This window comes from Erigeron canadensis, chromosome 9 (genome assembly GCF_010389155.1).
Source record: "Erigeron canadensis isolate Cc75 chromosome 9, C_canadensis_v1, whole genome shotgun sequence".
NCBI classification, from domain to species: domain Eukaryota; kingdom Viridiplantae; phylum Streptophyta; class Magnoliopsida; order Asterales; family Asteraceae; genus Erigeron; species Erigeron canadensis.
This window is the reverse complement of record NC_057769.1, coordinates 27,778,580-27,805,337: the sequence shown is the minus strand read 5'-3', so window position 1 is coordinate 27,805,337 and position 26,758 is coordinate 27,778,580. Positions and strand designations below refer to the sequence as shown.

The 26,758-nt window shown below is 35.3% G+C and overlaps 3 protein-coding genes across 4 annotated transcripts; 1 reads left to right on the top strand and 2 right to left on the bottom strand.

The window, feature by feature from the left end:
- Positions 1–2,543: 2,543 nt before the first annotated feature.
- LOC122581305 (protein STABILIZED1) lies at positions 2,544–6,308 on the bottom strand. Its single transcript, XM_043753508.1, has 3 exons — positions 6,174–6,308; positions 3,173–6,036; positions 2,544–2,909 (listed from the first exon to the last, which is right to left on the bottom strand). Exon 2 carries the CDS (start codon positions 6,025–6,027, stop codon positions 3,196–3,198), a length of 2,832 nt encoding a protein of 943 aa, XP_043609443.1. The 5' UTR covers positions 6,028–6,036; positions 6,174–6,308; the 3' UTR covers positions 2,544–2,909; positions 3,173–3,195.
- Positions 6,309–9,936: 3,628 nt separating this feature from the next.
- On the top strand, positions 9,937–12,720 carry LOC122582333 (40S ribosomal protein S4-like). Its single transcript, XM_043754702.1, has 5 exons — positions 9,937–10,043; positions 10,789–10,866; positions 10,965–11,145; positions 11,431–11,528; positions 12,067–12,720. Exons 1-5 carry the CDS (start codon positions 10,041–10,043, stop codon positions 12,496–12,498), a joined length of 792 nt encoding a protein of 263 aa, XP_043610637.1. The 5' UTR covers positions 9,937–10,040; the 3' UTR covers positions 12,499–12,720.
- A 1,598-nt stretch (positions 12,721–14,318) lies between these two features.
- Positions 14,319–25,048, bottom strand: LOC122581590 (BAG-associated GRAM protein 1). 2 transcript variants are annotated; one of them, XM_043753828.1, is made up of 18 exons: positions 24,724–25,048; positions 23,962–24,012; positions 22,715–22,812; positions 22,339–22,414; positions 20,645–20,773; positions 20,524–20,570; positions 20,229–20,352; positions 19,965–20,081; positions 19,199–19,228; positions 19,019–19,118; positions 18,169–18,275; positions 17,839–17,973; positions 17,657–17,761; positions 16,849–16,995; positions 16,655–16,708; positions 15,388–15,451; positions 14,676–14,737; positions 14,319–14,604 (listed from the first exon to the last, which is right to left on the bottom strand). In XM_043753828.1, exons 1-18 carry the CDS (start codon positions 24,904–24,906, stop codon positions 14,485–14,487), a joined length of 1,749 nt encoding a protein of 582 aa, XP_043609763.1. In that variant the 5' UTR covers positions 24,907–25,048; the 3' UTR covers positions 14,319–14,484. The 2 variants fall into 2 exon arrangements, with proteins under 2 accessions (XP_043609763.1, XP_043609764.1); XM_043753829.1 differs by lacking the exon at positions 24,724–25,048 and having other exon boundaries at positions 22,339–22,400.
- Between the last annotated feature and the right edge of the window lie 1,710 nt (positions 25,049–26,758).

Sequence of the window (26,758 nt, the reverse complement as noted above, 5' to 3'; positions counted from 1 at the left end):
AAAAAAAAAGGTGGTATAAGCTTAAAAGATGTGGAGAGTGACGCTCAAAACTTTATTTGGGATATGGTGGGGGCAAGTTTAACGATTCTATTCCGAAGTGGAACTTACAAATAGATCGTGACATGACACGTTCTTGTCCTTTTGAAGTGGAAGAAAAATGCCTGGATTATGAAAAATATTACATCGAGCAACACACTACAAACTTTTGAGTTAACAAATAATCAACCATGTCAATAGTGGCTATTCCAAATGGGAAGTGATATTAGTACCACTCATTTTAATAGATTTACAGTAATACTGGTTTGTACAGTCAGCTGTAAAACTTGTACGTTGTGGTACATACATCAAAAAATTGTGGTACGAATATGATTTCCCATTCCAAATGACTACCTATAGATGGGTTGAATTTGGTTATGTTTTATCTATAGGATCAAACACCTAAACCCACATATATAGCTAATAGGTAAATGGGTCAAATGTTGTCCAAAGTGTATTTCTTAATGTATATCTGATTTCTAAACTTCTAATAAGAAAGAACACATTATGATTGTAAATAGGGGATAGGTTATATATTGTCGGCAGTATTTAACTTGGCTCCTGCACTCTCACAACCCCCCGGGGTACTTTTACCGTTTCAAGTGTTTCTTTGATAAAAACTTAATCCAAAAAGAAAAAAGGTTTCTACTTGAGTGTCAATGCAGCCGGATCCATTCTAGAAAACTACTCGTGTTGACCCATTACCAAACCTACCAGATCCTGCCACCTCCCTGCAATTCCACATTATAGAACCCTATGTATCTGCTCATCCAGTCATCCATGAATAGATTAATAACACCGAGGAAACTCAACAGCATATCTTAGAGCACGGAACAGCATGGCTAGCTAACTTGTGTAGCGTAGAACCTACTAATGTCTTACCAAAGGGTTTATTGTTAGTCACACTAACCTGGATTACATCTTCATTTCCTGGAACTGACAATAATTGAAAGCTTGAAGCCAACCACCAGTCACTCACTATCACTCTTTGCAGCATGTACGAAATGAAGTTTACAAACTCTTGTTTTTGAATTCAATTTATACACTTGAAACTAAATTTTTTGGGGGGAACTCATCCACACCAGCATTGCACGAGTCCTATAAAAAGTAGATATGCATTTTCTTTGTGTTTATACTAACAAATTTTCTCAAAAAGAATGCTTGATACGTCAATTGTCAAGTAATGGAAGCACCTACAGCTGAGATAGAATACCATCGATAGAGAATCTTGTAAAGAGAGAGATCCACATTTCATCAGATTTAGGTGTCTTTTGCGGGGATAACTATGAGACCGTAGAACATGTATTGCACTCGCGTTTTTCTCGCAGTCTCTATGGGAAAGCAATTTCCAGTGGTGTCACAATTCACATTCAGCCATTCTTTGGATTCAGTGTTCATGGTTTATGGAAGATCCACCAGACGACCCCGGGAACAATGATCAGAAAAAACAGACTCATACAGTCGTTCTTGTTACTGTGTGGTGTATATAAAAGGCTGTTCAATAGCACTCAGGCAAGCATACCGATGATTATCTAAGAGATAGAAGTCATCCTATACTTGTTGGTTAAAAATCGGTCAAAGATCATCACTCTGCCTGCTGAGAATTGGAGAAACAATGGGGTGTCTAGTTTTGGGTTAGTTGGTTGAAGTATGATTTTGCTTTTATTTATTGTTGGTTTCCCATACTGTTTAGTCGTATTTAGGGTTCCTGAATATGTATTATAATTGTAACTTACCAATAGTTTGGAGTAATAATAAAACATCCTTTGTTGGTCGGGCAAAAAGAATAAAAATGTCAGGTAGTTATGAAGAGGCAAGCCCCCTTGGCAACGGTGGTTAATCCGAAGTGCCAAGGAGGCCAGGAAGCATTAAAGCAATACTTCACAATTTACTTGAATAAATTTAATTAATTCCTTCGGTTAGCTTGCAAGATGGTAAAAATATATATCAGTTGTCTGTTGCCTCATAGAGACCATTTTTTATGGCGAAATCTCATCTCTTCCATACTCTTCAAAGACGTCATGGAATAGACTAATACGGAGTACCAAATAGCATACAAATTTCTGATTTGGATTAGATACAACCCTCTCTCAAACTAGATATCGATAACACAAGAATAGACCTTCAATCCGTGTGTAATGTTTGTACCCATTCACTAATCTGGTTTCACGAGTAGTTCTATTTATTTATTTGTCACAAACCAACTTAGGCGCCACCTCAAAATCATTTGGATTGTGCATTACCTCAAACCGGACTCATCAACTGTATTATTCTTTAAATTGCCTAACACCTCTCAGCAAAAAACTCAGGCTTTAAATCAACATGCAATCCTTAATAGGCAGGCTTCTATGTCTTCAACATGTATGATTAGGTCGCTTTAGTTGTTTGTATACTACTATACTATATGATTATGCAACTTTTCAAAAAAAGTTGCTTCAGCCACAACAAGCGGGTGGGAACCAACACGAAACACTGATCTTTAATGTTTCACGTTTAAAACCAACTTATCTTAAGATAATGATACTTTATTAAACCCAGTTGGTCCAAGCAAATGTTAAAAAAGTCAGGGAAACTTATAGTTGTTGCAGTGATGCCAACATGACATATGCAACTAAAATTCCGAAGTGTTTGAAGTGAACCAAGTAACCAGAAATATCAGGCAACCCAAAGCATAACGGATACACTTATGGCTGGACTTGCTAAGTTGCTATAAATAAGTACAAAAAATAGTTGAGTCAGGAACAATTAACAACAAAGCTTACCTTAGATCAATCATGATTGAGAGCTTATGTTCCATGAAACTCAAAATACTTTTACAGGGGAAACTAACATGACCTTGCAGCTCATCAGAAGCCTACATATTTCCTGGAGATCTGCAATACAATTATGTCAGCTAGTCTTTTTTGTCATCAGGTATACATCATAATCATAACATAAAAACCATTCCCCGCCACAAAGATTAAAGAACACACACATTATAGGGAAAAACCTATTGCAAGTAAAAATGAATACCAAAGTGTACTCCCGAATATGAAAAATATTAAGAAGGCAAAATACAGGTTCACACAATAACATCCCACACAAGTAATACAAACAGAAAATGTCTCAAGCCATCAGATAAAAGAAATAGACTTACGTAAAAACGAAGTCTAGAAGTTTTTAATGTTTATTCTCTTCTGGAGCTTTCTCTTCCTTGCCAAGAGTCACAACTAACTTCTTCAAGATGGCTTCCACGGGTTGATGAGAGTTTTCTATTGACTTTGATATGGGCTGCCACTTCTCACCATGCTTTGGTTCTGCAGCAACACATTTCTTCAAGACTTCCTTCTGCTGCTCCTCAGTTCCGTGTTGCAATTCAAATTTATAAAGCAATGCCCAAAAATCACCAACATCTGGAGCCAAAGTAACCGCACGATTAAGCCAAGCCCGAGCTTTGTCCACCTTTCTCTCTTGCCAAAATAACTTGGCAATAGCAGCAATTACGTGTGCATCATGTTCACACTTCTTGAAAGCATCACCACTCTTTGTTTTCCTCTGTGGTCTTGGAGCCATTTCAATAGAAGCAGCCCACAATATTCCACTGTTTGGGCATTCTTGTAACGCTTTTGCCATTAAAATATCAGCTTCCTTTTTAATCCCATGTCTTGACTCAGCTCGAACAGCAGCCAGCCAAAGTTCAGGGTTATGGGGGTTCCTTTTTCTAGCCATTGTAAGCACTGCTCGTACTTTACTCAGTCCACTCATTCTTTCCTCGAGAGTTGCAAGTGAGAGCCAAAGGGGAGTTGAATTCGGACAATGTTTCAAACCCAGCTCATATGCCTCTTTTGCTTGTGGTAAACGATCTAGTCTTTCCTCGAGCTGACCAAGCATTAACCATAACTTGAAAAACGAAGGGAATAGTCTCAGTCCTTCATCAAGCAGCCTTCTTTCTTCTACAGTGTTCCCAAGTTCTCTCTCAACAATAGCAGATTTCATCCACACTCTCTCTGTTCCTCCTTCCTTTTCACGTGCTTTAGCAAGAAGCATTCTGGCCCTTTCAGGCTCGTTGTTCTCAAATTCAAGCTTGAATGCAGCGAGCCAAATCTCCTCAGAATTAGGAATAGCTCGATATGCCTCTTGGAGAATTTCCCTTGCAGCATGCACATCCCCAGCAAGCCACTTTTCTTTAGCACCCATTAACCATAATACCTCAGCCTGTGGTACATACTTAACAGCTTTACGAAGAAGAGTGTCAAGAGAATCCCTCGTTCCATGAGCTTTTTCGAGCTGGGCTGCTTTAAGCCATATGCTTTTCTTTGTTAAAAACGCAGAAATTGCATGACTGAAGATTGCTCTAGCAGTTTCAATTGAACCCCGTTTCTTGCATTCCTCTGCATCAGCAACCCAAGTTGCCTTACGATCTTCTTCTTCCACCCCAATCCCAATGGTATTGCTAATAATTGCATTACACGTTGCTATCGAGGAAGCCCGTTCAGCAGCTTCAGCTTCTTTCATCCATGCTTCCCTGTCAATTTGCACACCTTCTCTTTGTAAAGCCCGAATACCCCTCTCTATTATCTTACCAACCATGGCCGTGTTCCCATTAGCTTCTTCCAATTTGGCTGCAGTGATCCAAATTGCAGGTTCTTTCGGAAGCTTTTCTCGTGCCTTATTTAGCACCTTCTTGGCTGCATCATACTTCTCTAACCGAGCTAAAGCAAGCCACAATTCAACATGCAACGGGCAACACTCCACCGCTCTCTGAAGCAAAAGCCTTGCATCTTCTTCATTAGCAAGCTCCACAACCGCCTTCCATAGCCTCACGGAATCTGGAATGTTTTCAAGACCTTTTCTCAAGACTTTACTTTTACTCGCGTCGTCATGTTCCAACTTTGCAGCTTGCATCCAAAGTTTTACAGAATTAGGATTCGCTTTAACACCCCTAGCTATTACAGCCTTAGCCTCTTCCGGATTCGCTAACCGACAAGCCTCAATCCACACATCCTCACTTTTCGGACATTCCTCACAACCTTTCTTAATAAGCTGTCTAGCAGTCTGAATCTTACCAGCAACTTCCTCCAATCTCGCGGCTGCAATCCAACCAGGAGGATGTTTCGGGTTGGTCTGAATCACTGACTTCAACAACAACCTAGCTTTCTTAATATCAGATATCTCAGCATCACTAGTAATCTTCATACTTTTCAAATCAGTCAAATAACCTTTTGGATCAACCACCGTCAAACCCGACACAGAATCAGACAACCTATCCAATTTCAAAGACAAAACCGTCCCTCTACCCTCACCAACCGCAGTCAAATCCGGCGTTTGAGAATAAGGCGTTTCTGTTCCACCTACAGCCCTACTTTTCGGATCCAAAGCAGTCACATGCTCTTTCTCTTGCCTAGCTTTCTCAAGCAAAGTATCTGGAACCGGCACATAACTCTCAAACCTCCTCTTCTTATTCCTAGCAGAGTAATCCCCAATTTCCGGAATACTGTCCCATTCAGCCGCGGACAAAGTAACCAACTTCCTTTTCAAATCAGCAAATTGCTCAGTAATTTTCGGATTAGAAGCCCGATACTTTTCAATCTCTTCCTTCAACCTAGCCTCCCTCCTATCTTTCCGTCTCGAATCCATCGTCTTATCAATCTGTTCCCAAACAGCATCCGCCTCCTTATCTTCCTCATCGTATTCCGCAGAAGCAAACAACCCCACATCATTCCCTTCAAACTCATCAAACTTTTGGTTTTCATCATATCCCTTATCCTCGGCTTCCTCCTCTTCTTCTTCCTCACCCGGTCCCTTCCCACGGCCTCGCCCTACACCCGACTGGCCTGGAGCCCCAACCGCGGCCGCAGACCGGTCGGGTAAATCGGGCGCGGCACGGGCAGGCCCAATATCAGACCTGGTCGTGAAGCCGGTGGCCCCACGACCTAATCCGGCAACATAATTGGGTGGTGGTCTAGTGTTTAAGAATTCTAGTCTGGCTTTTGGTGCTACTGGGGCTTGCATAATTGATTCCTAAAAATAATAATATATATGAGGTACGAAATTAGGGTTTGAAAACTGAGATTAAAAAAATAATAATAATAAACCTATACGTATAGATATAGATAAATCAATATATGTAAGAGAAGAGAAGAGAAGGAATTACTTACTTTTAATTGCGTGTGTTTGTTAGATCGATGGCTGATGGAAATAGTATTAAGAGCATGAAAAGGAGAATTCTGGAATAGAAGTTACTAGGTAAGGGAATGGACAATTAACTGGATTTTTTTTCCCCTTCCAATCAAGCCGATGTATTTGTGCCTTTTGTGGCGGTGCACGTATACTCTTCATATATTTTTGGTTAATTTTATTTCTAAAAAAAAACTTTTTCACACGGGCAATGATATATCTACAATAATTTTTTTTTCCATCTACAACAAACTGCATAGTGTACAACTATATAAAGCGTGCATTGTTGTAGATGGCAAAAACTTGTTGTAGATTTATCATTCCTCTTTTCACATACTTATTAGTTTTGAACTAGAATAGTGCCTGCGTAAAATGACGTATACAACTACTTTTACCAATGTTTTTTACTCCAGTGTTTAAATTGTGTGATTAGGTTTTCAACAAGTATTACAATTATGACTAGGGGTGTTCATTAAACCGTCAAAATCAGACCAAACCCAGGTATTTAAATTGATTTGGTCCGATTGAGTTGTGATAGCGCACCAGCTACGTCGCTCATAATAAAAAGGACGGAGCCATAACCGTGGCCGTAGGACCTCTGCACTGAACACCAACTCTGTGTTCCGCACTAAACATGTACGCACAGGCTCGCGGGAGAGTTGGCAAGAGGAGACAAGGATTGTCCATGCCGTACGATTACTGCCCCAAGTACTTCACCTTATCGTAGACCCTGTCCCCCGTTATTATACTACGAGACAACACCACGATCCTAAATCCTCATTGGATCGTACAAAGGATCTACAACTCCTATAAATACCCACCCCAAATCCACATTTGGGATGGACACTATTCACATACTAAAAATACTTTGTGGCGTAGATGACGAATCTTTCACCGTAAGGGAATCGGCAACAAGTATCCGAAACCTTTCCATCTCGTCCTCAGCAAGATTAACCCCTCGTACCTAAGCGAGAACTCTTGCTTAAACAAGTTGCTAAAGTCTGGTATGACGGTTTATGTTTTGAAAAAACCGAATTTTTTGGTCCGGTAACAGTTTGAGCAAAAAATAATCGTCAAAACCAGACTGGGCCAAAAGATATCTATGTATATATAATATATCTTCTCTACTAACAACATATGATTTTATCTCTTGTTTTAGTTTTTGACTTTTTGTAAAAAAGTCATATCGAATATCACAACAAGCATTTGACATTTGGAGGTATGTTTATAGTCAAGAAAGGTTTGAAATGGATACTATATAGAAGCAAATTGAAATGCATAATGCCGATCTTAGTGCAACTCCTTTAGTTAGAATATATATGTATATAATCTGAACGGTCTATAAAGTTTACCATGTCTTGGTTTTACTATATTTTCCTACGTTATGTAGTAACCAATCATAACATTTATTTTTTTTTTACTATTGATCACAAATTCGATGTTACATGCTATGAAAGAAAATGAAAACTAGAAACCAGTCAAACCGGATCGGTTTATATGGTTTTGTTTGGTTTGGTCTGGTTAGACAACACACATGATCTGGTTTTGTTTGATATATGTTGAAACTGGAGATGACAGTTTGGTTTTGATATTTAGTCAAAACCAAACCAAATTGGACCACGAACACCCCTAATTATGACGAATTATTAAGATCTAATAAGATAGATAAAAATGAAAAGAAAAGTAGAAGCATTATATTATCTTTTAATCTCACTTTTCTTGATAGAAAGTAGGAACATATTGTCTTTAAAAAGACCACAAATATGAATAGACCATTTGTCATATTATGGTCATACTTTTTTTGTTGTATTTTATAAGTGTGTCAAATAATCATATTGTCCTTAGTACAGTATAAGAATGAATGATCTTATATTCTTAATCTATCATGTTAAAGATGTATAGCCATGATCATGTCTTAACTTAAAAATTGTAAGTCTTAAATTTCTAAGAGAAGAATAAACAATAAGCTTTATACATGAGTATAGATATTGTTGATACAGTAGATAAATAAAATCAAGTTTATTTAGATATTGTTTTGTGGTGAGTTTTGTAAATAAAGTTAGAGAGACTGTTTTCAAAATCACTAAATAAAATTAAGTTTATTTGTAAATTTGTTCAACGTAGTATTTCTCTCTCTGCTCTCTATCTCCATGCTTTCATCTTCTAAACGGTTACAAACTCTAGATCTAGATATAAGTTTGAGTTATTGAGATCGAGATTGAGCTAAAGATTGAGAGTTGAGATTGGGATTACTCCCTCTTCGGCTTAGCTCCGTTTTGCTGTCGATAATTTTTACAACGGTGACAGCCCTAGGCCGGAGGTCCATCTAGAAACAGTCTTTTTACCTTTAGGTAAGGGCATGACCATCTACATCATACCTCCGTTAAACACCGACCCTTGCCGGGATTGGGTATCCACATTTAAATATGCGAAGTGTTTAGAATACTTTTTCTTAGATTTCTTTCCATTTTTATATGTTTGTTTGTTCCCTTTTAATTGCTCATTTTTATTCATTTGTAATTCCATACTAGCTTATTAACTCGGGTTCAACCTGGACATATTGATAAAAGTTTTATAAAAACGTATCTTTGTCATTGAAGTTGTAGCAGTCCAATGGTACTCATAACCTCGAAATAATATACCTTATAATTAACTTATTAACCCGCATAATATGCAAATAATTTAAAATTCTATTATGGCAAAATTATTGAAATGATTACCATGTATATATTATTAGAGTTTTTAAAAGGAAATACAAATTTTTTTTTAAAGAAAAACATCCTTAAATAACAAAAATAAAAATGCAATAAATTTTAAAAGGAAATTTTTTATGACATCATAAATAAATAAAGTTAAAAAAAACAAAACTTTAAGAATAAATTTGAAAATGATAAATAAGCTATTTATAAAAATTAGTGATGTCATAACAATTTTCTTTTATTTAGTATAGAAATAGAAATGGTTATCACGAATATATATGATGTTGACATCTGACTTTAAATGGTAAGATCATGTATAGATTATAAACATATGGATCGACTTTATACAATATTAGGGGATAGATGCTTTGGTTTTCGTATCACATGAATAAAATATCCAAATAAAACAAAAACTAAGTATATTTTCAGATGATAATAAATTGACTGATTAGTGTATCTGAAATGAATGTTTGATGATATATAGTATAATTTTATCCTTATGTATTTACGATTGATATATTCTATAATTGACTTGTTATTTTGAATCAACAACTGTATGATCATATAAAATAAAACAAATAAATAAGATAGAGGATAAGGAGATTTTAAGCGATGTCCAATAACTCTTATGATTTTCTTCAATTTAGGTAACACATATGTAATGACTGAATTTGAATATGAAATTGCCATCTCTTGATAAGAACAAATTAAGCACCCATTTATTGAAATATTATCCCACCCTAATGATGTGGTATATCGTACGCAATACACATGTTAAATTTTTTTATTACGATATATTTTTAATCTCAATTTCATACACAGAGGAAAACAACTAAGCAAAAATTTCCGTTTCGTTTTAGATAAGGGTAAAACTGTTCATATATTAAACTTTTTTATACACTGTTAAAGTTCGACCCATTTAAATTTCAGATTGGGCTGTCTAAACACCCCAAAAAAAGAAGATTAATGGGCCATAAAAATAACCTAGCACCTCACATACACAAGCCCATGTTTATACACACACATATATATAAACATATAAATGACCTAGGGTTCCCTCTACAACAACAAAAAGAAGGTGTGCGGCAGTGATTTGCAGACAACAATTTCTCCCGAGATTTTTATCATCTCCCACCACACCCCACAACCATGGTTCGTTCTTTTTTTCATTAATATTATGTTTTCTTATTATATTATTGTTTTTTAATATTGCTTATTCTATGTTTTTGTTGATTTGTGTACATTTCTGCTATTGGGTTTTAACTGATTTTTTTTGTGTGTTTGTATGTATACATATATTATAAATATATATATATATATATTAATTGTTGATAGTTATCTTACTCTGATTCAGCTCACTTTAGGGTTTATGTTAGTAATAAACTTTTTGAATATTATAAATGAGCTGTTTTGTTATGAAAAAATTAGGAGGTTTTTATTTTTAGATTATCTCAAGAAAATTATGGAGAGTAGAAAAAGTTTTCAAAGTTAATATTTTTATGAATCAGCTTTGTAGAAAGATCAAAACCCAGTTTTTAGTTTTTATATATATACTTGAAAACTAACATTTTTTAGTTTTTTTCTTTCTAAATCTAAAAAATTTAAGCATGGAAAAATGGTTTAAAATAATTTTAAATACAGGAAGTAGTGGACATATTATTTGTAAAGAATTGAGATAGTAAATGAGTTTTTTTTTTTCAAGCAAAAACTTAAAAAAACCTTACAAGTTTTTGGTAGTTTCGTATTTGACATTAGTTTTTTAGTTAGTTTTTGGTAGTTTTTGGTGTATTGGATTTATAAAAAAGTTGCAATGGAGATAAAGTTTTTGTTCGTTATCTTTTGTCATTAATTTATGAAACGTTGATTGATACTAACAATATTGTACATTGTAATATAGGCTCGTGGATTGAAGAAACATATGAAGAGGCTTAATGCCCCTAAGCATTGGATGCTTGACAAACTTGGCGGTGCATTTGTAAGTTATTTTTTCAACCGTTTTTGTATGCTTTTATTTGTAGTGTCGTTTTTTTTCATTCCAAGATGTTGTCTACTAATCTATTTTTTTGTCCACAGGCTCCTAAGCCGTCATCTGGTCCTCACAAATCTAGGGAATGCTTGCCTTTGATTCTCATTTTGAGGAATAGGTTGAAGTATGCGTTGACATACCGTGAGGTTCAGTCTATCTTGATGCAACGCCATGTACTTGTTGATAACAAGGTCAGGACAGACAAGACTTACCCTGCTGGTTTCATGGGTAAGTACATCTTGATATACGCTTTAGATAGTTTCTTTTTTTTTTGGCATAATTGCTTTTATATGTTCTGATATATGATCACAATATGATTGTTGTAAGCTTGTACACATTAAACACATCACAAACAGAGGAAGTTGATGTGAAATCTGATTATGGTGTTTACTGCTGAGCTATTTTATACAGTTTATTCTAGGAAATCTACTTCTTGTTACATTTCAGCTTGTAGCTTGAGTTTGTCTTTGTTGTGAGACACTGTCTTATGCAGTAAGCTTTTGATTGTAACAGATGTTGTAAGTATTCCCAAGACCAATGAAAGCTTCAGGCTTCTGTATGACACCAAAGGTAGATTCAGACTCCACTCGATCAGGGATGAGGAGTCAAAGGTTTGTAAACTTTTTCTTAACATTTGTGGTTTTATTTAGTTACATCTAAAAGTGTTAGATGTTAATTTAGTTATTTTTTATCTTGCTTTGAAGTTGAGTCTTGTGATTCAACTTCTGCTCTTTCCATGTTTTTTTATATGGTGTTTTTTCTGCATGATAATTGAAGTTATTAAGGCCAATGTTGTCTGAATATAATTTGAAAATTCAGCTATGTTTTTTTTGTATCAAAATATGTTAGCCAGTGAATTGTCAAAACTGGTGGATTTTTTTGTGATTTATCTTATGCTTATTGTTGTCTTGATCTAGCAGTTTTTCAAGTTAAGTTCCACATGTTGGTTAACCTATTTAAGCTGTTAAGTTGACTTATTTTGCCAATTAGGGTGAGTAGTTTGGCTTTAGTTACTGCATTCATAGGTAAGCATGTCCAGTTGATGTATATCATCAGTTTAATGTTAGTGTTTTTTTTAAAAAATTGTTTTTAGTTTTTTATCTCTTTATTTGTATTTAAACTGTCAACTAATGAATATTTGTTTTGCAGTTTAAGCTATGCAAGGTTCGTTCAGTCCAGTTTGGGTCAAAGGGCATCCCCTACATCAACACCTATGATGGTCGTACTATCAGATACCCAGACCCTCTCATCAAGGCCAATGACACCATCAAGCTCGACTTAGAATCAAACAAGATTGTTGATTTCATCAAGTTTGATGTTGGAAATGTCGTTATGGTGACTGGTGGAAGGAACACAGGTCGTGTCGGTATCCTTAAAAACAGGGAAAAGCATAAGGGCAGCTTTGAGACTGTTCACATCCAAGATGCCACTGGCCACGAGTTTGCTACTCGTTTGGGCAATGTCTTCACTCTTGGAAAAGGTTCAAAGCCTTGGGTGTCTCTTCCTAAGGGCAAGGGTATCAAGCTAACCATCATTGAAGAAGCTAGGAAAAGGCGACTCGCCCAAGAAGCTGCTGCTTAGATTGATTTGGTCTATTTTGTGTCTTTTTCTTTCTTGCAAACTGATGGTAAGTTTTTTTCCCGCGTTCATTTTAGTGAAATTTTGAACCCTATGTATTGCTGTTACGTATCTGTAAGACATTTTAATTATGTTAGTTTGGTCATGGAATGGTAAACTTTGATGGTAAGAATACTATGTAAACTGGGATTGTTGATTAGAACCAAATACGACCATATTCAGCTATCTGGTTTTTCTTGGCATAATTTGTTTTGCTTGTGAGAGTTTAAAAATGACGTCTTGTGTTGCAATGTTCAAGCTTACATATTTTGAACTTTTGATTTTTGGATTTAGTAACAAGGTTTTTTTTCCTGAACATTTGATAAGTGGTGTTGAGCTAACCGACTATGAGGGGGGAAGGTGAACGGAAACCGACCGAAAACTCGAACCGCTTGAGCATACATACGACGATCTTCATGCGTGAATAGCGGGGAGGAAAGGGAGGTAGATGATAATGAGAAAACCGCGTTTGGGCGGGCGGGCGGAATGGATGAGCGAAAAGTGCCATGGAGTGGGTAATATCCCGAGTCTCATGGGAAAATGCTAAACGTGCATAAAAATATTGTACATTTTCATATTAAAAGTTCATATTAAAAGTTCACCCTTGAATTTTATGGTAAGTGTGTAACTAATTAATGTATTTTAGCAAAACCTTTTTTTAAATAGTGTAGTTGTATTAGATCAATTTATCAAAGTACAAAATCAATATATCTTTTAAGTGCTAGCCTAAATCAAAACACGTCATTAAAAGATTATGATGTGTTTCTTCAATATTTCTTCAATAATGTTGTGGTTGTTCAGATAGATATGAAGTTGATAAAAATAAATGAAAAGGCAAAGTTAATGACGTCTGATACGACTACGAGGCAAAATGGATATAAAAAGAAAGAGCAAGAGACAGGCCTACTACGCAGAAAGAACTACCATGTAAACTTGGATTAAACTATCCATGCAAACTTGGATTAATGATTAGCATAATGATTAGCATTAAAAGAGCTAGAGTTTGCAAGTGTTTATCTTGCCCTTAATATCTTCGTTGTCATGGTTTTATCAATGGTCACTACCATAGTTAATTGAATTAAAATCTCCTCTTTTTTTCAAAAAGCATGAATTATTATTAGTTATTTTCACTGTTCAAAAAAATGTATTATTTAGTTTTCTTTCGTTCTCTTAACAAGACATAAGATTTGTTGTCTTGGACATGAATTGAATATAGGCCAACTGGCTAATACATCGATCATCGGAATAGTGAATAGTCACTGCATATTACACCCTTGCAACATTACCCCATTGGATGTTACCCTAAGACTGAGTATTTGATCGCTCATTGTTTTAAAAAAAAATTAAAAAAAAAAAGGAAACTAGACATATTGCCCACCACCAAGTACAATGATATATTAATATGAAACAGAAGTATTAGCTAATAGCTATGGCCTATGGTACAATGCATTCGGATAAGAAATAATTTGGTACGTTTTTCTGCATTCAAATAGAAGTTAGGCAACAATAAGACCCGTTTAATCGTTTTGTAATTTATTTGGTTTGACTTAACCTATTTGTCTCATCAAGAAGGTTTCCACTTATGTAATACCCAACATCTCTTAACTTATGGCAAGACACGGAACATAACACTAAAGTCTCCCCGGCAAGACACTTCGGTGCCCATAAACCTCTTAGATTTTCTTCTTGGACCGAGCGGCCAAGCCTTCTGGTTCAAAATGCGTACACTAGTTAAAGTAAGGTATATAACACCTATAAGCCTACTTAACCTATTTATAACTAAATAACAAGAAACAAAGCCATTTCATATAAATTATCGATTGCACAAGGATTACAAAACCCATTACATACAACATTTTTAGGTACTGCCAAGATAGAAATGGACTCATTTCTAAACACCAGAATAAATGGTCCAAAAGAAAGTAGGTGGACCTTTAGTGTATGATAAAGCTATTCCTTGGATTCTGTGGTCAATACAGAAGGAGCAACACTAGCTGTCTCGTCATCAACTGGATTTGAGTTGATACACGAACGAGCCACTTCTATCATTAGTTCAACTTCTCTCTTATACTGCACATAAACAATTGTTTGGATTAATAACAGTTTCGTAATTAACAAATGACTAAAGGTCTGAATTTTACCTCATTTATAGCACCGGACTTTATTTTAGATTGCATTACACACCATTTCTTAAAATGGACACCTGTTAATTCAACATAAAGTGAGAAACTTCATGCATGAAATTGTCAGCTTGTGATGCAAGATGAGTAGGTGACATGTTAAAGATAAAAATTTAGAAACTTATCCATTTACTTATGAGTGGGCAAATCTAGTTGAATAAATTCTAAAAGGTCAAACGGGTTTTTAAAAAAGGTTAGCTAAAAAGAATACGGGTCAAATAAATCGATCAATTAAACGACGCCTAAAATAATATTAACTAATTAGGTTTGAATATCATGTGTTTATGAGCTGCTTAAAACTGTATAACATAAAAAGGTTTCGGACGTCAAACCAATCCAACAGTAGGCAAGAATGCAAGATTACCCGTTTGACACAAACCTTTTTTTACTTGTATCCCCAACCTCCCATATACCACTAATTATCTGTATAGGGATAGTGAAGAGCTGGTAACATGGCATGAATCCATTTTAAACTCTGTTGATATCATTAAGTAAAACTACTTATTCATATACACAGTTTAATTCCATTAAGTGGTCCCATTTGCTTGCTGTGATCAAGGGAGTCGCAAAATGGATCTAGGAGGGAATGACTTGTATTTATAAGAGAAGATTGTTTTCTTCTTGGGCTGGTAAAAGCTAGAAAATAGGTAGTAACTTATAGAAGGGAACTCACCCACTTTAACATCAATAGTGGATGTGGATTCGGATGTAGTCACCACAACCCATCTACAATGCACCTGAAGCAGCATAGATTGTCAACCAATGTAACAGTATAAAAAAAAATCAAACGATGAGTTAAATTCGGATAGTAATGATGAACTATTAAGCAGAAACTTGTTTATGCTTTTGGGGAGAGAAAAAAACTATACCTAGTGTAATTAAGGAAGACGTTAGGCTAGAACATTGCTGTTACAGTGGACCCGATTATAATTTAGTGAAAGCGAATTATGTAACAATAATTTGGAACCTTATGGTATGCTCAATATATGACCATAGAGGTCGGCTCCATTTGTTTAGTTCTTTGTAACTGACATCTGGAATACATTTATTAAATATTTACAAATGAACAAGTTCATAATGCTTAAACACTACTCTCTGCTTTACGAAAAAAAGGCTTAAACACTACTATGTAGGCTAATAAATATATCCTTAACAAAAACAATGATAGTTGAAAAATGCCACAATATCTTTGAAGCAAATGATAGTATTACAAGGCTCAAGGGTATCTTTCTACTTCTGTCACAAGAAATGTTCTGCATTACTTATTGTGTTGTCCTAAAATAATTCCCACGTTTCCCTTTTGGGTAGACAACCAATACCCAACTATTTTAAGCAAATTGCCAACATTGACCTGGCTCCACCAATTCCCTAAATTTAGCCCTTACGGATGAGCATTGCATATACGCAACAAATAATAAAACACACATGTAAAACGAGGTGTCAAGTAATATATCACACTTATTTATAGAGGAGGTAATTTCAGTAGAATATGATAGCAACTCCAGACTGAAGTGTTGTAAATTGTATGCTATAAGCATTGTCCTAGACACAAATGTTTGGCCCAAGACATAATGAGGAAGAAATTATTTAGAGAGAAATGAGAATTATCACACACAAATCATGTATTGATTATTACTAAAATGAGTTTATATACACCACTGGTTAGTAACCGCTCTTCCCGCCAAACCCAACAACCATCCGAATATTTACATACAGCCCCCCTCGACTTATTATTCTTGTTTATTTACAGCTACTAGTATTATACAATATTATACATGTATCAAGACATTATACAATTAAGACAGAGGTTGTGTGTATGAGCTAAAGATGCAGGGCGTGTAAGCAGGTTGGGTAACAGGTGAAAAATATACAGGTAATAATATACTTCATATCACGTCACAAGCTAAAAGCATCTACTGGAAAATGATATTGAAAGATACCTCAAAATAAGATCCAAATGGAACATCATGGGCCTGTTGTACAGTCTCAAATACCTATAAAACAGAGTCTAGTCAGCCAAGTTTATAAAGGTCGTATCCATCGACCAATTTACACAAGCAATCGGTATACATATCGTATAAGGTACTAACAGATAGTGATATGGGACTTGTACAGGAAAAGAAAAAAAACGCACCAGAGATCTTTTGTCAGTGGACAGAAGAGCATGCTGCCACTCTGTCATTGCTGTGTCTGGAGGACACATAGGACTATTACAAAGGCCTCTAAATGTAATTTCTCTAACTTGACCTTCATACTCATCAGCGGAATGCCACTGCCCCATCTACATGACCATAATAGTGGAATATAAACAATAAGTAGAGCTGCAGGCTATTTAAAAGGCTGCTAGGAATTATAAAACGACAAGCATGTATGCATAATTGCATACAGTCGCATAAATTTAAGTGAAAAAGAGCATATTTGTGTGTCAGTAACAGATATATTTACAGTTCCACCACAAGACAGCTGATGAGATCATCTAATTCTTTGTCATCATCACCATGACCAAAAAGTATAGGGTAGAAATTTTGTGTAGGTTTATGAACGCGATGTGTATGATATGACAAAACATATACGCCCATAAAATTTACAAAAAATGATAAATATGCCTCATTTTTATAAGCCTAAGTATGCCTAAAAATGAAATCAAGACACATGGTAAGATTGAAGGTAGAGTTAAGGAAAGAGAAAGAGTGGAATCCATGTGTCAACAATTGAGTGGATTAGGCTTGTTTAGGCTTATGTATTTTAGGCCTATGTACATATGCATAGCTAGGAGGTGTAACTTAACGTTTATAAAGCATTCACTTGAATCAAATTCATACACATTATGAAAAGCGATTATTTTGCTAATAAACAGCTTTTTGTTGAAGCTTTGATGCGATATAAGATGAAAGCACAAGAACTTAGAATCTATCAATGAACTACAGAATCGTAATTCTTACATTAAGATTGGTGTCCTTACGAGATGAACGGTAATTACTTGTGAAACTTGAGCTATCACTCAACAGCATTTCAAAAAATTGTTCAGCAGTACTTGGAAACACATCCTGAATAAATCTTATGAATAATCAATAATATGATGGAAATAGGCACTCAAAGGTAAGAGAATTGAGTAGTTTCATACATTGTATATGCCAGTGAGAACATTTTCTTGAATAAATGGCTGTTGTTTTTTCACCACATTTTCTTCTAAAACCGCAACTGGTTTTCTACTTTTTAGGGAGCTACTACTTGCCCGCAATTCTGATTGTTGTTGTTCCTGTACATGTAAATGTAGTTCAATAAAACTGATCATCCATCACCGGATGACATTTTTTAGAAATATTTTGTTAAGCAACAAATGAAGTAGATTAGAATGGGGGACATTGTACAACTACTAATACTATTAGTGAAATAGAAATGCAGGGGGGGGGGGGGGGGTACAGCTAATCATAAGATTGACAACAATGCAAACCTTCTTTTCAGCTTCAACCATTGAATGGTAGTTCTTTGCTAAACGTTGTAGAGTTTTTATTGTATGATTTCTGTTCCAAAATGATGCAAACATATATCTAACTCTACCTGTAAATTAATTTCAGAAAAGGTGAGTTCTTTTGATTCATAGTCACGGTAAGTACACACTAAAAGAGAGAAGCAACCACTAAACACATTTAATGAAGATAAAGACCATTCACAATACAAGTGCCAGTAAAATCCGAGAAAGTAAATCCAGTGTTACATTTAAAATGTATGATTTCACTGCTGGTATATACAATTGCATTCTTTTTTGTCGGAGTACAAGATAAGTTGCAGAATATAATGAGTTGCAAGAATGACAATCAATTAGAGTGATAGACTAATAGTTCGGTTTACTATCTTCCCTAGAGAAGGGAGCCTTCTACAATAATTTAAGAAATATTTGGAGCAGAAGACATGTAAATGTTCAACATTTGTCCGTTCCAATGAAAAAAAAAAAACAAGGAAAAGACTGAGTAAAACATGAATAGTGAACAAAATGAAGAGAAAAAATGAGAACAAGCATGTTACAACATTTCTCAATTGCTCAATGGGAATAAGAAAAGAAACAATCTCAGCGAGAATAGTGAACAATATGAAAAGTAAAAAAAGAAGAAGAACCATGTTACAACACTTCTCAATTGCTCAATGGGAATTAGAAAATAAACAATCTCAGCGGGAAAGTTACCATATAAAGGCTTATCATACATGATGTCATATTTAATTATGATAACCAGTTAAAAGATGTAGACATAATCTGAAATCGCTACAGCAGGAAAAAGAAGGAAGTGAAAGCTATCAAAACTGACCATCAGGACTTCGCAAAGGAGGAACACCATGCCCGCCAGCACCCATGCGAAGAACTATTGTTATAGCTGGATTGATTACAGCATGTTGGCTCCTTCGTATCTGCAAAACAGGCATTAGCTTTGCGACTCTTGATAATGAATATTATTATCAACCCAAGAAATTACACAGCAACTACAAACCTCATCAATATCTCCAAAAGGAATAATCACCTGTGACATGGAAAACATACAGTTAATGGAATCAATGACCACACAGGTATCAATTTAGTGCAAAAATACTCTTATTTTCTTTTTTTTTTTCATTTTTAGTGCAGAAATACTAATATGTCCGATTTCTTAAATGTTTCCTACCTACGTAGGTGGCAATTTCAACATTTACTTGGAAATGGACAAGTAAATTAGCTCAAAAGCAAGCAACTCAAATGAGTCAAAAGTCGCCCAAAATGTATTATTAATGCAAAAAAAGTTCGATATCATTCTAGTATTATAAAAATATATAATCATTGAAAAGATAGAACTCTTGTTATCATATTTGACACACTAATTATTTATAAGAGGCATGTATATTTTGGAAAGTGTTTTGTGTAACAAAACCTACCCAGCCTAGTACCAAAAGGTTACACGTTCTGTCTACTTAGTACTTACCAAGCCTATCTATTTCACCATCTCTAATATTGCTACTCCCAGGACAAGACTTAACCAAATTCATTATGATGGAGCAAAGCTATATGGTGCATTTATAGAAGAGGCTTCACACGAAAATTATAATTTAAACTTATAATTTATAACCTTTTTGTAGAACCACTAACAAGGCAAGACATGAACCACATCTCAATAAATATAGAGAAACGGAATTATTTTGAGCAGGAAATTTGTATGACAGTATATATCACGCTGCAGGAAATGAACGGAAGCAGACAGTATATGAAGAAAATAGAAGATTAACCTTCATTTGTTTGGAAAATATATTAGAATGGAAGCAAATATGCCATGCCGATACATACATACGTCCATGATACAAGAATGACCTCTCCATTGCACATGAATAGCTGTGTTCAACTATCTGAAACATACATTTGACAACATGACAACATGAGAAACTTATGTAAGCAGCAGCAGAAGTATCTTTCAGATCTTGCACCAGAATTCGATTTATTGTTGGTGAAATACATGGAAAGCATCTAAGAAGTTAAAAATGAAAGAAATTCACCTCATCTGGTAGAAGATCAAATATCGTCTGCAAAGGTCCGGGTTTCTGATGTACCACTATTGGCCCTTGTTTATTTACTGATATCCGTCTTCGAGGATTAGCACCGGCATAGCCCTTTAAATCTCTACAAGACAGTAGCAAATAAGTAATATTTATGGAACACTAACATTGAATGGAGTAACAAATCTTTATACAACAAAGATCAGTGGATATGATATAAAACACATAAGACTTCAGAAGTTCATGGAGACTAAACCCATTGAAACAATTAGAAAAAAGTGAAGTATCATGTTACCTGGAGGAGTTTGTGGAGAGTTTAATTGTTCTGATATGAAGACAAACCTGAGAAATATCAACAATTGACAAATCTTAATACAATAACTTAAAAACAAAATTAAACTTATAATCAATATCACCTGCCCTGGAGAACTACTCAAGGGATGCCATACTGCACCAGTTTGCCCTTCACTGTCGACAGGAATGGTCACCGATCCAAGAACTGCGCTTTTCCAAATTATATCCCAATCATATATTGACACATTAATCTGTCCAATGATTAGTTATTATTAAGATTAAGCACCGACTACAGAAAACTACTTCCATTAACTATTCTGAATATTAAAAATGCTAGACATTCAGAACATAGCATACAGTCTCCCATCACACTAATGGACTAATTTACTGACAAATAATGTCACGCAAGAAATTACACCCTCAAACACTCGTCCCTATAGGCAAGATGTATATCTGACAATAATCTGATAAAAACTGCCGCAGAAAAATAACAACTTCTTAAGCGTGGCTAAGCAATATAAAGTGCCCAAATAATTCAAAGTGAGCAAGCCAAAGATCAGATCACAAGAACAAGATAGTAAACTAATGCTGGCAGAGGCATCATTTCATCCAAATTTGACAAGACAGAATTCTGTAAAATGGAGATTGCCACACAATAAAAATGAGAGAGAATAATGAGATGAAAAGCTTGGACATTCTGAGATCGTTGTACCGAAAAGAACTGATTAAACACTTACATATAGAAACATAGAATAGCTCTAACTAAAAAAAGTATCTCTCTAAGCACCTGACTAATTACCAAAAAAAAAATTAAAAAAAATTACCAGACTCGTGGGTACACTCTCCTTAATGTAAACCATCTAACATATAATAGAAAGAATAAAAATACTTACAAAGGACTTCTGAGTTAATCCTTACTAAGTTCTTCTCCCAGGAAAGTATCTCTCACCGGCTAATTCATAGAGGATAAACAAAAGAGGATAGTGTATCTAACTTTCAATAATCACGTAAACAATGCGAAACAGTTTCTAGAGGTTTCACTGGATTATATACACTACCACAACAGAAGAATGACTTAATAAAGCAGGACAAGACGGAGTTTCTGGAGTAAACTAGTGCACGGAAATGATTTCACGTTGGACAAGCGTAAAAGCCATAGACCAAAATATCTCAGAAATCATGCTCTTTGAGGAGAGAAAAAAATCCAAGTACAAAATAATGCATTAATGAAAGTAGAGATTATCCCCTCCTCAAGACATATAACCAAACAATGAGAAATTATTAAGAATTCAAGAAACTAAATGGATACGGAATTACTCACGAAAGGGAAAACAAATGGCTACCAGAAACTCAGAAAGTACAACACAAGAAAATGAATACAAATTAATATTTCTTTTTCGGCTTTGAGAAAGACCTTCATCCACAGCCACACTAGTGAGTTCCTTTATTTTATCCATCTTTGGTTTTGCAACAACATACACAAATCTCTCTTCATCACTAACTATTTAATATATGATGGGATTGACAGATTCTGCATATGTTAGGGTCTACTAAGTACTAACTTAAAGTCTTGTCAAGCATATGATGCCTAATAACTGATGATAAAACAAAAGAAGACTTTGGATAGCATTATTCAGTGATTAAAAAGTTCCAATGTTGTAATACAAATGCATGAAATTATAGAAGTACCAATTTGTTATGTTTCATTGACTAAAAAGGTGACATCTAGCATATGGAATACAGTGATTTGCATGTGGATCTATCTCAATTTTCTTATACCCTAAACAATTTAGGTTTTCAAAACACTCAGAAGTACCTTTACAGGAAGTTCATCCACAGAAAAGTTGAATTCCTCTCCCCACATTGGGTTTCTCGAACCTGGAACCATTGAGCTGCAGAATTAACATGAATAAAAATTACCATAATTATGAAACATTAGCAACCAAAGGCATTTAACTGTATAGTCACAACCTGATAAAAGTTTACTAAATTAACATGCTATTTGAGTAATATACAGAAGCACACTCAAGGTACATACTTTTTTAATTAGTTTCCATACCAAATGGAAGTTAAATCATACAATGTCAGCAACAATTTAAAGCTGCTAAAAGGGATTTAGCTTGAAGGGAGATAACTTCATGTACAATAATGAGCCTAGATTAAGTAGGGAAACAAACTAATTTGTTAATTACCTAAACCGCTTTTCTGTACCACAAGTGATGATTGCATAAGGATCTGACATGCCATTTAAGTTGGCACCAATAAGATTCTTCGCTGCCAGCAGTTCCACCTACAAAAACATAATTGAGACTATGGAACTAAATTTTTTTATAAACACAGTAGTATACCCCATGTTTGAAATGCAAAGCATCAAAAATCCAACCCAACATGGTTAAAGTATGTTTCTCTTCCAGTCTACATTGTTTCCCCTTTTTGAACTTCCATAATAGCCATATACCAAAATACAAAACATACGTTTAACAAAACGAAAGAAGGCATACAACACACTAATGTCAAGTAAATCCAAGACTTACTTTACATTGCGCTTGGTTCAAACTGGGGAATGGGAAAGGCAAAGGGTATGCAAAGGAATACTGAGGAATATTATCATTGCATTGATGCTGGTTGGTTGATACACATGAATCATTATCATTGTCATTATATAGAACAGGCGGTGGTGGTGATGGTGGTAGTTTGTGGTGGTGGCAGTGGCGGCACTAGAACAGGTGGTGGTAGATGCAGAAAAGGTGGTGGTGGCGGTAGTAGAGCAGGTGACGGTGGCGACATCAGTAGAAAAGGTGGTAGTGATGGTGGCGCCAAATGGTGGTGGTGTTGAAAAGTGGTGGAGAGACTGAGAGGTGGTACTGGTGGTGGTGGCTCAGGTGATGGTGACGATGGCGGCAGGTGGCGGAGATGGTAGTGGTGACAAGTGCTTGTGGCGGCGGCATGTGGTGACAGATGGTGGTGGCGGCGGCAGCGAAAGATGACAGGTGATGGTGGTGGTGGCAATAGGTGGTGGAGATGCTGGCGGCAGGTTGTGACTGGTTGTGGTGGCGGCGACCGACGGGTGGTGACAGGTGGTGGTGATGGTGTCGGCAAGTGGTGACTGGTGGTGGTGGTGGTGGTGGTGGCGTTGGCGACAGTTGGTGGTGGTGGTGGTAGGTGGTGGCAGCAAGTGGAGGTAGTGGTAGCAACTAGCAACGACAAGTGGTGGTGAAGGTGGTTGCGGCATGTGGCAGTTGTGACCGGATGTCGGTGGTTATGGTCGTGACAGGTGGTGGTAATGAGGAAAACATTCCCCCCAATTTACTAAGTAATGCTCCATTACCCATTATTGATTAACGATTGCATTACTTACCCATAACCAAGCATTATTAATCATTTCCTATCCCATTCTTTACCCCACAATACCCCCAACTAAGCAACTCATTAGATATACCTTTACAATATAAGCAGAACTGCCATTAGAATCACCCTTCAGTTGATCTATCTACAAAATAAAATAAACAAGTGCAAGTCATACAAATGTAAAACAACACCTGTCCATCCGACAACAACTTAACAAGTAAAAGAAAAAATCTGGCAACAAAAATAATTCACATTCATTTACAGTTCTAGTGTGCACAAAAGTTGAGTTGCTATATCATTTTCGCCTATTATCTCCAAACTTTCTTTATAATTATGCTCATTTCCCATACTTAACCTCAAAACCCGATTCTTCCCTTATCAAAAAAAAAAAGAAAGCCTTCGTCTTTTCGAGAAGAAGCTTAACTCAAAAGTTTCGGTCTCCATTTTTGGTAACCTAGCGGTGGTGATACGCAAAACAAAAACAAGGTCACGGGTACACATAATCAAATCCCATCCTCAAGCCCGTCTTTTTATCTAAAAGGCAGAGTGGATAAATGGCTAACACCCCAACCTCATGTCCCTCTAAGGCTCTAATCATAACATTACGGTGATCCCCTCTCCACGGCGGCCGTGGGAGCACCTCCAACAAAGTCAACGCTAAAAAGTCGACCGTTGACCATTTCATTCATGGTAGTCAAATTGTAATGCATCAAAAGCACAACCTTTTCAATTATAGATGAAACCTAACATTTTTCAATCTTCTATTTTAACATTAAGTTATCATCAACAATTAAAAACTTATAACAACAATTAAGAATACATATCACATATCTATATATACAGAAAACTGAACCTTATCCCTGTCATCAAGGGAATCAGAAGAAGCAGTAGAGGAGATAGATCGATTACACGCAGTAAATTCGCCGTTGTATGTGAAAAACAGATAGGCGATTATAACGAATAAAGATGCGGCAACGGTTACTTCAACCTCCCACAATGAAGGCAGTAAAAATTCGACTGCGGTTTCGTTGATCATATTGTATGTATATATTATATATGTATATGTATATATTGTGTGTATATGTGTATATGTATGGAGATTAAAAAGAATAACTGTAATTGTTAGAGAGACATTTCAGATGAAACTGGAAACATTTGATAACAACGAGAAGAACAAGAAGAATTGAACTGATTCACATTAAACAATTGGTTTGAATACCATGTGTGATTGTGTGTATAAACTAATACGAGTACTAATTTGTAATTTATTATTAATTTAATATGAAAAATGTATGATTCGTTAATTTGTAAGTTATTAGGTTATCTTTTCCATCTTATGTTTGAATAATATTTTAGAAACAAAGGAAAAAAGTGATTCTACAAACATAATAATTTAGTTTCCTTTTTAACTATACTCCTTATTAAAAAGAATACAACCCCTGTTGAAAGTTACAGGATGGAAAAAGTCAAAAATACCATCTATTAATACAATACATCATAAAAACAATACACCTCCCACCGTAAATAAATTTTACACACACATTAGCATATGCGGGTCTTTTAATTGAAAAGTCTGAACCATGGTATCTGCTGCAACGTGCAGGTACCATGCTAGTTCATATTAACGTTTACAAACACAAAGGTTTGTTCGTTTAAGTATTAATGTTTGTTCGTATTGTTTGTTTATTGTAGATAGCATGTATGAAAACCTAAATCTTATAAAAAACAAGTTTATGAAGTGGAAAATTTATACACGGGGTGGTGGTAACGGCGGTGGTAGCGGCAACAATGGTGGTAAATGTAAAAGTAATTGATTGTTAAATGAGGTATTGTAATTATTTTAGGGATTGAGATATTTATGTTGTAAATTATTTAATTAACGACATTATTAGTGTATTAAGTGGATATGTTTAAATTTATGAATAAAATGGAAACACTTTTAGTTCTAGACTACATTATAAAACAATGATCTCTTTTCATTATTTTCAAAAAAATCTAACCAAATTACTTTTTATTTTTATTATTGTTTACTAATTTAAATATCTCCGTATAATATCACTATAATACACTTAATGAAATTATTTAAAAATAAAATAACTATACAAGCCCTTTCACATCAATTGTCCTACTAAATTTTCATATCGTACGAGCATATGACTGGTATATCTATACTATCTATACTTTTATACTATATTATAAAGCAAATAGGGTTTCAACTTTCAATTTCAACAATATACACATGATAATACATAAGGATAATGATAAATCAACCTAATTGGTATGCCTAAAGTTGTGCCTAATTGTAAGATGATGACATGTGGAAAAATCAGGGGGCAAGATTAGGAAAAAGAATTAGTGCATTCCACATGCCAAATTCCTAAGGTTTTAGGCATATTTTTAGGCACACCAATTAGGTTGATTAATCATTTTCCAATACATAATGTACCATACATCAATGATTACAACTTTCTCTCTCCTTTATAAATCATTTTATTCCTCTAATTCTTTCAAAATCTTTAATATCTCAAAAACCGTACATCGATAAATTAAAAAAATTATATGGGTGTTCTTAGAATTTCATGCTATTTCATTAGAGATGTCATTCGATATACTTTCGATGAATTTTTAAATATGGGGTCGGAGCCCGCATGGCTAAGATATTTAGCTATGACATATCATCTCCTATGACCTATCACCATCTCACCGCCACAACACGTGGGTACTTGCTCTCGTTTATTAAAAAAATGTCCCTCCCCCACCCCCCATGTTGAAAGTTATATGGGGTAAATGTCTAAAACGTCCTTCTATGTAATATTTTCATTTATCACACTTAATATGTAATATTTTCACTCACCATTAAAATATTTTCACTTACACTGCCCCATAAC